Source organism: Acomys minous (assembly GCF_964271855.1).
Source record: "Acomys minous genome assembly, chromosome: 17".
NCBI classification, from domain to species: Eukaryota; Metazoa; Chordata; class Mammalia; order Rodentia; family Muridae; genus Acomys; species Acomys minous.
Genome location: NC_140500.1, coordinates 3,693,054 through 3,705,701, shown reverse-complemented (window position 1 = coordinate 3,705,701; position 12,648 = coordinate 3,693,054). Strand labels below are relative to the sequence as shown.

General features: G+C 49.7%; 1 protein-coding gene across 2 annotated transcripts in view; it reads right to left on the bottom strand.

Annotated features, from left to right (window-relative positions):
- ITPR2 (inositol 1,4,5-trisphosphate receptor type 2) overlaps nt 1-12,648 on the bottom strand; it is a 409,555-nt gene that overhangs the window by 241,363 nt on the left and 155,544 nt on the right. For both annotated transcript variants that reach the window (XM_084764875.1, XM_084764876.1), the window contains exon 26: nt 11,376-11,549. In XM_084764875.1, coding sequence (XP_084621001.1) covers nt 11,376-11,549 — 174 coding nt within the window. The remainder of the gene's footprint in view (nt 1-11,375; nt 11,550-12,648) is intronic.

Sequence of the window (12,648 nt, the reverse complement as noted above, 5' to 3'; positions counted from 1 at the left end):
CTTCTTTGCCCTCTGACCCCAGGAAAGCACACTGTACTTTACGCAGAGCTCCACCTCGCTTCTGTGCTGAAAACATCCTTATGTTAAAGCACTCGCAGAGCTGAATGACAGCACACCTGGAAAGCCTGTCTGCAGATGTTGCAACACGTCACAGTGGCAAGGACGACCCCACAGCATCCCTGACATGCCAGGGCATACCTCTCTGAGGAAGAAAGACCACAAGCCAAGCATCAGCAAGGGAAGATGAGTCTTCTTCTCTAGAGGCCAACAGAGATGTGCCGCATGCTCTGCTGGCCACAGGATGGGTCGTATTTCCAAAGAAACGCTCAGCCAGGTGTGGTGGTGCACGCCTTTAATCCCAGTACTTGGGAAGTAGAGGCAGGAGGATCACTGTGAGTTCAAGGCCAGCCTGGTCTACAAAGCAAGTCCAGGATAGCCAAGGCTACACAGAGAAACCCTGTTTCCAAAAAGCAAAAAAACAAAACAAAACAAAACAAAAAAACAACAACAGATCCAAAGAAATGTTCTCCTCATCTCCACAGAAGCTTTTTAAAGGGCACGTTGACAGTGGCTGCCTCTGTGAAGATGTCCTGACTCTGCACTACAGGTAGCCAGTCCTGCCTCTGGAAGCTCTCAGATAGACCAGCAGTGGGGCCCATAGGAAACAGGATTGCCCCTTCTTCAGGCACAGGTCACAGGTCCCTTGGGGAGTGTGGTTAAAGTGCCCTAAAAGAGAGACGCAGGCACTTGCACAATCCTAGGCCCTTGTCTGGACAAGGAGACAGTCCTCAAGGGACCGCTGAGTTCATCCCACCTCCTGCTCCACGTGTGCACTAAAGGAAGGACAAAAGATTTGGAAGCAAAAGGACGGACATGGGCCCACACCTGTGAGTACTAAAAGGACCTAACTAGAAAAACTGAGACAACACTGCCCTTAGTTCAAAAGAACATAAGTGGTTCAAAGTGACTTAAAGTCACTGAGTGGCTAAGTCATTTTCTTAGAAAAAGCTGGAAGCCAAGAACAGCAGTGTGCCTGTAATCCCAGCACTGGGAAGGCAGAGCACCACACACACACACACACACACACCTGTACACACATTTTTGTGTGTATGTACACTTGTATCCATATACTTGCACACATACACATAATAATGTTTTAAACTAAATAAAAACACTGGAAATTACACAGACAGATGCGTGGAAAGAAATAGGTCAACACAGAGAAGCAAAGTCATGGTGACAACAACCATAGAATAAACTCAGCGGGGCCTCTGGGGCACCCAGGTGCCTGGTGACCTGCTGCACAGACAAAATACAGCAAGGGAGACAGGCAGGGCAGTCCTGACTTATCTCTCCTTCTAAACTTAGAAAACACATATTTGAAGGTGACGAATTAGTGACCCTGCTAATGCTGCTAACACTCTCTGCTTATGCTCCAACCCGCAGACCTCAGGAAATAACAGTGCTTTTCATGGTCCTGAAGACACATCTGCACACAGGGAGTGCGACAAATGGACACTGGATGTGAAGACATATCTGCACAGAGAGAGTGCGGCATAAAGACACTGGGTGTGAAGACACATCTGCACACAGGGAGTGCGGCATAAAGACACTGGGTGTGAATCTGCCCCCTCTCTGTGGCCGCTAAGTCCACAACGGGATGATTTGGAATCCTGTTCTGAAGTCTGATGCGCCTAAGGACACAAAGCTAAGGTACTTCATATTTTACCTCCAGTAATATCTTCCAATTCTTTTGTTTGTTTGCTTGCTTGCTTAAATTGTGTTGAAATCTTTCATTTAACTGCAGGTGAAGGGTGTTTTCAACTAAGAAAGTTCACTTTCATCTGTGCTAAACTTTACTTTGATGAGAAGCTACACTAGTCTTTATCTAATTAAAAAATAGGAAGAAAAGCTTTTAGAAATTAGAATCTTAAGCCGGGCGTGGTGGCGCACGCCTTTAATCCCAGCACTCGGGAGGCAGAGGCAGGTGGATCGCTGTGAGTTCGAGGCCAGCCTGGTCTACAGAGGGAGTCCAGGCCAGCCAAGGCTAACACAGAGAGATCCTGTCTCGAAAAAAAACATTAAAATTTAAAAAAAAAGAAATTAGAATCTTCAGCCAGGCATGGTGCCACACACCTGTAATCCCAGCACTCGGGAGGCAGAGGCAGGCGGATCGCTGTGAATTTGAGGCCAGCCTGGTCTACAAAGCAACTCCAGGACAGCCAAGGCTACACAGAGAGATCCTGTCTCGGAAAAAAAAAAAAAAAGAAATTAGAATATTCAACATAAATCACAGGGGGGAAACATGCGTGTTCTACATAAGGTTTTGTTTTAAGTAAAATATTTTTCCCCAAACCTGTGCTGTCACCCTACAAATGAGAAAACTAAGCTGTAGGTATAAAACTTTGTGGAAATCTTTAATCAGTATCACTTCTAAAATAAAATAATCAGATAAAACATTTTTAAACCTTCATGTTATTGGAGACATTTTTAATCACATGAATAAAGCTCAGCATCCAGGCTACGTGTCCTCTAATATCTAAGCAGCCGAGAGCTGGATTGCTGAGACTTGCTCAAACAATACCAAAGGCCATGTTTACAGCCTCTGTAAAACCAGGAAACACAAAGGATGATTGTGCCCACAGCCTGCTGGAGTGCACGCTGCCTGCTACTGGCTGTTTCCACCAACAGCAAGCCAACTTCCTCCTGTGTGTTGTCACTGTCCTTGGTGCTGGTTCACTCACAATGCAGGCTATTCATTGTGTATACATTAACGTTGCTGTTCCTCACATTTCTTTTCTCCTGAAATTGCCCCCATTATAAACGGACACTTCCGGCTTCTCTGCCCACCTGTGTGCCCATGTCTTTCTCACCTCCCACCCACATGCAGCTTGTGCAGTCATAAGTTCACATGACCATATGCAAAAGGTTCTTAGCTGCCTTCCACCTTGGCCCTGACTTTTCTGAGGCATTCTGGGTTCTGTCAGATGAAACACTCGCTCCTTCTCTTTGGAAGCAACTCTCAGGCATCCTCATGCAAACCATGTACTCCTGTTGGCACTGCTCTTGAAGGCAGTAGTAACTGCCTCCTCTCCAGCCTTCAAAGCAACCCTGTGCTTCATGCTTGGAATCTGCCACATTGTATTATGGGTGTTTGTTTTTGCAGAGCAAGAGGCATATCTGGAATATTAGATTGGAGTCCAGAAATCAAACTTTAGGATCAGAAATAAGAAATTCCTGTGTGCACAAAGGGATGATGGAGTAGGCATGCAGATGGTGATGGAGTGAGCATGCAGATGGTGATGGAGTGAGCATGCAGGTGATGATGGAGTGAGCATGCAGGTGGTGATGGAGTGAGCATGCAGGTGATGATGGAGTGAGCATGCAGGTGATGATGGAGTGAGCATGCAGGTGGTGATGGAGTGAGCATGCAGGTGGTGATGGAGTGAGCATGCAGGTGGTGATGGAGTGGGCATGCAGGTGGTGATGGAGTGGGCATGCAGGTGGTGATGGAGTGAGCATGCAGGTGGTGATGGAGTGAGCATGCAGGTGGTGATGGAGTGAGCATGCAGGTGGTGATGGAGTGGGCATGCAGGTGGTGATGGAGTGAGCATGCAGGTGGTGATGGAGTGAGCATGCAGGTGATGATGGAGTGAGCATGCAGGTGATGATGGAGTGAGCATGCAGGTGATGATGGAGTGAGCATGCAGGTGATGATGGAGTGAGCATGCAGATGGTGATGGAGTGAGCATGCAGGTGATGATGGAGTGAGCATGCAGGTGGTGATGGAGTGAGCATGCAGGTGATGATGGAGTGAGTATGCAGGTGATGATGGAGTGAGCATGCAGATGGTGATGGAGTGAGCATGCAGGTGGTGATGGAGTGAGCATGCAGGTGGTGATGGAGTGAGCATGCAGGTGGTGATGGAGTGAGCATGCAGGTGATGATGGAGTGAGCATGCAGGTGATGATGGAGTGAGCATGCAGATGGTGATGGAGTGAGCATGCAGGTGATGATGGAGTGAGCATGCAGGTGGTGATGGAGTGAGCATGCAGGTGGTGATGGAGTGAGCATGCAGGTGATGATGGAGTGAGCATGCAGGTGATGATGGAGTGAGCATGCAGGTGATGATGGAGTGAGCATGCAGGTGATGATGGAGTGAGCATGCAGGTGATGATGGAGTGAGCATGCAGGTGGTGATGGAGTGAGCATGCAGGTGGTGATGGAGTGAGCATGCAGATGGTGATGGAGTGAGCATGCAGGTGATGATGGAGTGAGCATGCAGGTGGTGATGGAGTGAGCATGCAGGTGATGATGGAGTGAGCATGCAGGTGATGATGGAGTGAGCATGCAGGTGGTGATGGAGTGAGCATGCAGGTGGTGATGGAGTGAGCATGCAGGTGGTGATGGAGTGGGCATGCAGGTGGTGATGGAGTGAGCATGCAGATGGTGATGGAGTGAGCATGCAGGTGGTGATGGAGTGAGCATGCAGGTGATGATGGAGTGAGCATGCAGGTGGTGATGGAGTGAGCATGCAGGTGGTGATGGAGTGAGCATGCAGGTGATGATGGAATTAGCATACAGATCTCATGCCACACTAAGCAGAGAGTTTGGAAGAAGGATTCTACTCCAGAAAAACACAGCCACTAATCAAGGGAAGGTGGCTCAGCTGTGATGCACATGGTTCATCGCCAACCTCAGCACCGACACCAGAGAGATGGATATAGGGGATGAGAGCACAGAGGAGCTGACTACTCTTGACAACTGCCAGGCAGAATGTGACACATCCCTTCGAGGCTACATCTAAAGGTGATGGATAAAATATTTAACATGCCTCTTTTCAGTAGGAAGCCAGAAACCATGAAAGTTCATAAAATTTCAGAGGAGAAAGAAGCCATGGAATGAGTGACACCCTCTGAACTTTATCCCACCCTAGCAGCCTAGATTCTGAGTTTTAATATAGGGTGCAGGGGCAGAAAGGGGAGAGACAGGGAGAGGAGGGAGAGAGACAGAGAGTAATAGGGAGGGGAGGGGAAGAGACAGAGAGAGAAGAGAGAGAGATGGAGAGAGAGGAGAAGAAGAGAGGGAGAGAGGGAGAGAGGGAGAGAGGGAGAGAGGGAGGAAGGAGGAGGAGGAGAGGTGTCAAGTCTGGCTGCCAAGAAAATATGAAAATTCTGGCTGGAAGCCACAGATCCACAACATCAAAGGGAGACACCACAGCAGTGAGTCAGGAGAGGCCCAGCCCACAGGAGGGACCCGGGCTGCACATATCAGGGGAGGCACAGCCCACAGGAGGGACCCGGGCTGCACACATCAGAGCAAGCACGGCCCACAGGAGGGACCTGGGCTGCACACATCAGGGGAGGCACAGCCCACAGGAGGGACCCGGGCTGCACACATCAGGGCAGGCACAGCCCACAGGAGGGACCCGGGCTGCACACATCAGGGGAGGCACAGCCCACAGGAGGGACCCGGGCTGCACATATCAGGGGAGGCACAGCCCACAGGAGGGACCCAGGCTGCACACATCAGGGGAGGCACAGCCCACAGGAGGGACCCAGGTTGTACACATCAGGGGAGGCACAGCCCACAGGAGGGACCCAAGCTGCACACATCAGGGCAAGCACAGCCCACAGGAGGGACCCGGGCTGCACACATCAGGGCAGGCACAGCCCATAGGAGGGACCTGGGCTGCACACATAGCTTGGCTTTTGCTCTGTCCAAGGTCTGAGGAAGTTCCCTCTCAAGCCCCCTTACACAGAGAAAAGCCACTCTTAGGTGCTGGGACTGGAATTCCGACTCATAAGGAGGTCCCCAAAGACCGGAACCAAGATCTGTCTTTACTGTGGCTGCAACAGAATCGAATCCCCCACACTGCAGCGGAGTCCTCTCCAGATTAACTTCATGCCTCAGAAGATCCACACAGAACGTACCTTCACGATAGCCACAAGCCCAGAGCTTCTGAGGGAACAGCTGAAAACTACAACACGCCTTCCTACCAAGAAGCCGCCATCTAGATATAAAAGTACTTTACAGCATTTCCCAGAGACTTGACCCGCCCGCTCCAATTCCCAAGGGAGGGTGGGGTGGGGTACACTCAACCAAAGCCCTTAGCAGAGGGCTCCAGAATACAGACTGCCCAGAAGGTCAACACAATGTTAGCTTTGCAGCTCCAGGGGGCCCAGACTCTACACAAGGGTCAGCTTCTGAGGAGCTAAGCCCAAGATGCTGATCTTGAGACAGGCAGGCAGATAGGGATCTCTGTGGGCTCAGGCTAGCAGTGCCCCCTGGCAGCAGGCTGGGACAACTACAGTTAGAATAAGAAGAAAAGCATCCTCTTCAACCCCCAGGATGGATATCAAAACAGACAGGCTCCAAATCTGCAACCAAACAGCTATTATGTCCCATAACCAAAGAGCTGCCCTTAGCTGAATATGTATTTAGACAGTAATCAGTAGGATTTCCACACATGGACTATTACAGGCATGAATGCTGTCTATCTGTGTGGAGCTATGGGAAAATGTTATATACATACTAAGTCAAATGCTATGTACATACTTACGATCCAACCACAAGGCATTCTGGAGAGACCCTGTGGGGAGAGGTGGGCAGGTGACATGCAGGGACTGTCAGCACAGTGGGGCTACTCTGATTGAGTGACATCCGCTTTGCAGAGCCATGTGTACAAAGTGCCCCCAATCAAACAAGGCCTTTAGTTCCTAAGGCTCGTCAGTTCTGAGACACACCACACAGATCCCAGGTGCTGGGCAGGGGGTGACAGAACGCAAAGCAAGAGTATGCAAAAAATCTACGTCCTTTGTGTGACACTTCTCTCTAGACATAAAACTGTCCTGAAAATGAAGTCTGCGGGGTGGGGGTGGGGGGTGGGGTAATAACAATGTACAATCACATATGAGTAAGCTATAATGAAGTGAGAAATCCTAGGGATTTCAAATGGGGCAGAGAGCCAGCTCTGTGGCTAAGAGCTCTGCTGCTCTTGCAGAGAACCTGAGTTTGGTTCCCAGCACCCACATGGCAGTTTCCAGGGGATCAGATGGCCCCTTCCTGTGCCACAGACACTGGGTACATATGCGGTACACACTCATACATGTAGGCAAAAGACACATACACATCAAAAGCAAATCTTTAAAAAAATTTTTTAAATTAGAAAAGCAATTCTCAACTACCCCACATTGTAGAAGCAGCACACACAGACCAGGAATTAGAAGTGAGTCTGACCATTTAAACAGCAATAAAACCTGGTGAAAACCACCAAACAATTGTGAAGGGACATCAGTTTTCAGTTATGAAAAAGTATAAATGGTTAAAACCTCAGCTGGTGTGGTAAACTGCAAGTAAGATGTGAGTGAAAACACATGTGTATGAGTTTAAAGAAATTATTCAGTGTTTACTGCAAGGTAACAGGTTTGAGAAAGATGAAACGAAAACTATCAGATACATACCTGCATTGATACGTTAGCAACAGGCATACTAATAAGGTTTGTATACTTAGGCTAATATATACTTAGCTGGAGTTTAAAAATTAAGACACAGCTGTACGCATAGCAAACCTCTGCATAGCCACAGTGGGGGGCGTGGGGGCCTGACGAGGAGTAACACCAGGCCTGAGGCTGCTGTCGGGAGTCATGGTCACTGCTGTCTGCTTATTCCACTGAGGCAGGTCGGTCAGTCCAACCCACAGCTTACCAGCATGGCTAGTCTGGCGGGCTGGCTTGCTCTGGGGACTCCTCATCTCTGCTTCGGGTGCTGGAACTACAGGCCACCTGCCAAGCCTACGCAGCTTTTATGTCGGCTCTAGAGATCCAAACTCCTGGCCCCTGTGTTCGTGCGGCAAGCGTGTCAACCACTGAGCCATCTCCACAGCCCAGAATCGTGATCTGGTACGCGTAAGCAAACAGAGCCTCACTACCTGCCCAAACAGAACTTAGCTTTACCAAAACTGGAAGGACTGAGGGGGACAAATTAAACTAATTATGTTCAGCCTTCTGAGTCACCTGGTGGAGTCACAGTCGTAACACCAACAGCAATGGGGATGGGAGCGTGTCAACTCTCTCACACACAACAATGGAGGAAAACACTCGCTCTGTGGAAACCGACGGGCGTGGGCTGGGATAGGGCACATGGGACGTCCGGCTCCTGAGCGCATACCTGACGCACCTTGTGTGGGCTCAGGATGAAGAAGATGCGCCAGCTGCCACGGCAGCACTGATTGTCACAGCAAAGTTCCTGAAAACACCAGCATTGTAAAGAGCCCAGCAGTCAGTCACCAGCTGTCTAAAAAGCCTGTCCAGCAGTGCACCGTGCAAACGAGAGCACACAGGTGGATGCTGCTTTCCCGAACATCAGGGCCCAGCGGACCCAGAGCAGCCTGCAGGAAGCGCTTCCCATGTGCTTCTTGTGTCTTAGAAATACATACACAAGGGAGAAGAATCACTAAGCTACGAGGCTAAGCCAACGAGCCCGTACGAGTGGTTTGCTCTGGGTACAGAGAGACCGCGGGCGCTTCTTTCAGAGGATACACACTGTTCAAGTTTGACTCTCGTTGCTGTGACTAAACAGTCTGGCCGCGTGCAACTGAAGAGGTAAAGGGTTTGTTCGGCACACACTCCGAGTCACTGTGCATCTCGGACGGAACTTGAAGCAAATACAATGGACGAACGCTGCCTGTTGGCTCCCTCCACCCGCACACGGTCAGCTGGCTTCCTCATATAGCCCAGGACCGCCTGCCCAGGAACAGCGTCACCCACCATGGGCTGTGCCCTCCTAGACCAACAAACAATCAAGACAATTTTCCACAGACTTGTCGATCTGACAGGGCAACTGCTCAGCCAAGGTCCCTTCTTTCCAGGTGACTCTAGCGTGTGTTGAGATGACAACAAACACAAATTAGCACAGCCATCTTAGCTCACCAGTTTAGTGGTAGAATTGTGTGCAGGCTTCAGGCAAGGCACTAGGAAGGACTCCTGGGGCAGGCCCCACAGGCCCTAGGCTGGCTGTGCTAGGTGGTGCTGTGCACAGATGTAACACCATGACGCTACTGCTAGGATACGATCAGGAGATGGCGTGGCCTCAGAGTTAAGCCCACTGGTCCATGAGGACCAGACTCGGGCAAGACATTACATTTTGGAGCACTTGAGAGCTGGCTCCCGCAGAGGATCTGAGTTCAGTTCCTAGCACCCACATTGGGTAGCTCACAACCGCCTGTGCCCCCAACTGCAGAATCTCCAACACCCCCTTCTGGCCTCTACAAGCACCCGTACAGAAATGGCTGTGCTGGCTGCTAACTGGGCCCAGCCTCTCTCCACATCCCCTAGCTTTGCCTGCCACTGAGCTGCTCTCTCCAGCTCCCTGCAGTCAACTCTGAACCCAGCTCAGCCTATGCCAGTGAGGAACTCGAGTGTGATCTGCATGCCAGGAGGAAACTGCAAGGCAGCTCTGTGGAATTGTGGGAGCCAAGAAGGAAATTCCGTCAGACAAGAATGTTTCCTGAGAGCTTCATAGTCACTGTCACACATGTGGACACAGATCCAGACAGGCCAACGAAGCAGCCAGCCCCCTGCCTCCCCAGTGGAAGCTCCAGCCAGCGCTGTGATCACTGGGCCCTGAAGGTGACAGTCCAGGAAAACCTCTCCAAATTCTACATTTTCCAAATACTCAACTCTTCACATTCAGTCACCTTCTACCCAACACACTGACAATGATTTCCATTTCTTCAATCAGTAAATCTTCAGCTTGGTGAACAAATGCTGCACTTCTCAGCCATTTGGATCCCCCAGAAGGCTAAGTGGTTTGCACCACAAGCTATACAGTTTGTCTCCAGAACACCTGTGATCAGTCCATACAGCCCCACTCTTTCCCATCTGCACGCAAGAGCACCTGAGAGGCTTCTGACAGGATGATGAACCCACCACACAGAGCAGAAGGGCCCCCTCCTCCCCCTCCTCCCCCACCCTGCCCCCGCCTCCTCCCCCTTGCCTCACTGAACGCAGGCCGGGGATCAGCAACTTTCCCGGCACAAGCCATCTGAACTCTTAGGAGACATTTTCTCTTTTGTAGTTTTGTCAGGAGCACAGTGAGCTAAGGTTGGGGCTGTGGGACCCATGCAACGAGCTCAGATCAACAGGCTGGACATCAAGTGCCTTTACCTGCTGAGCCACCATGTCCCCAGCCCATGCTGAGACAGTTCAAACAGGTATGTTTACGTCAGATGAGTACCTGCAGAAAACTTCCTAGGCCACATGTAAAATGTGATTTTTTTTCAGGAGGTGCGAAAGCACAGAAACTTGTTCATATTGTGCCAGAAGTGCGGCCTGAGGGACTTGGATCTTGTGCGAAGGCTGGCTGCGTTCCAGAGGCCACAGCCTCGGGGAGCCCCTGGGTTTCTCCAAGCTTTAGTTTTTGGACTTAAAAGGTAGCCCTATAAGGATCCCCAAAGTCTGTTGTGGCATTTAAAAGGCGATTCCGTGTGCAAAAATATCTGATTTTTGGCGTAGACCCGGGAAGCACAAAATAAATGCCTACATTTGCTTCTTCAGACGTGAGCTTAGAAGACTTTAAGCCCCACCTCTTCGTCTTAATCAATCTTAAAACAAATTTTTTACAGATCAGAAAGCCTACATTCTACTGACACTTTCAAAAACCACAGGAAATTTACCTAAAAAGGTTTAGTGAAGAATTACAGGTTACAGACCGTCCTGAGACCTGACTTAGAACTCCACAGCCTCATCTCCACCATATACCCCCTCAGCATTTTTAATAATTAATACTAATTTAATCAGCACTTTCTGTGCCACCACTGTACAACTCAAAATGTTCTGAGAATTTCCAGAGCTGCAGCAGGTAAGCCCGAACTCCGTTTACACTCCTAAGTGGGGCACTAGGCAGGCATTCGGAAACGCCAGTCACAATGTTGGTGGCAACTAGCTTTCCTATAAGCATCAACAGTAAAACTGCTTGTTTGTTTGTTTAAGTGGGGGCTGGACCCAGGTCTCACTCCTAACCCACGTAGCAGCTCACCACCCACTGTAACCCCAGTTCCAGGGGATATGGCACCCCCTTCTGGCTTCTATGGGCACTACACGCGTGGAGGACACAAACATGAGCACTTCCAGGCATTAAATAAAAATAAGCAATTGGCAGGAAGGCCTTGCCAGGCCACAGGGGAAGAGAACAATCCGGATGACTTGATGAGCTGTGGGGAGGGGGGTGCTCCCTTTTTCTGAGGACTACGAGAGGGGACACAGGGAAAGAGGGAGGGAGGTGGCACTGGAGGAGGGAGAGGACGACCACCAGGAAGTAAAGGGGAAAAAATAAACTGACGAATGTTCACCCTAAAAGTGACCTTGGGAACAAACCTCGTTTGCCTCTTCGCCCCCCTTGGCCTGCCCTTCACCCATCTCTCCATTCTCGTAGCTGCTGCTCTTGTCGACCCACAGCTCGGACTTCTCCACCGTCAGCCGGAGTTGGTCGAGATCTGCCTTGATCTGCTTGTAGTTGTCAACATCTTGGTTTGACACCAGCAGCTGCACCTAAACACAGAAGACCTCCGTCCCTCAGGACACGCGCGCGCACACAGCCTTCCGCACCCCCAGCTCCTGTGCACCCAAGATCCCACCGCTAAGCATTCCTTAGGTGAAGTGCAGTGTTCACAGGACAGTCACAAATATTTACATGTGTACTGGCTGAAAACTTAGCTGCAAGTATTTACAAACTCCAATATATTCCCTTGGGGAGTGGAATTCTTAAATGTGTGCTCTCAAAAAAAAAAAAAGAAAGAAAGAAAGAAAAAGAAAAACTTTCCAAAATGCTTAAAAGTAATTTGGTGTAGAAGTCCAGGGGCTGAGAGATGGCTGGGGGCTGGTGCTCTCCCTGGGGACCCAAGTTCAGTTCTGAGCACCCATGTGGCAGCTCACAAGCTCCTGTGACTCCAATTCCAAGGGCTGGAACCCTCTTCCGGCCTCTGTGGGCACCGAACACATATGCACACATACATGCACAGATGGAAACACGCATGTGTAAAACAAAACTAAGCAATTCTTCCTTAAAAGACACTCTAAATCTAATTCCATAGCTCAAGCTAGTTTTTCTGAAGCTTTTCTATATATGTATCTGTCTGAAAAGCCAAAACGTAAGAAGCCATGGAAGAAAGTTTCACGGCTACAACACATCCACTAACAAACAGATGCTTCAGAACCTGAAAGAACAATACAATTTACAATTTATCCATACTTCATGGCACACACACATGGAGCATGTGCACACACACACATGGAGCATGTGCACACACACATGGAGCATGTGCATCCAAACGCTACCATGTAACTCCTCATGTCTGTTAGCATCTTCCCGCAAACCTTCCCCACAGGCCCACACTGCACCAAACACAAGCATTAGTGAGATTCCCAGGCACACCAGTAAAACTTGTGACATTCGTGTGCAACCCAAACAGTGCATGGGGAAAGGACAGATCCCCATCACAGTTCCTTCCTTTGGGGGTTCTGCTTTTTTTTTTCAGTCACAAATTATTTATTTTGAACTATAGTTTGTCAAATGCACAATTAAACTCTGCAGCCAAAATAACAGCAGTGGCCACAAAACTTCTAATACGTTACTGTTCCCCCAGCACAT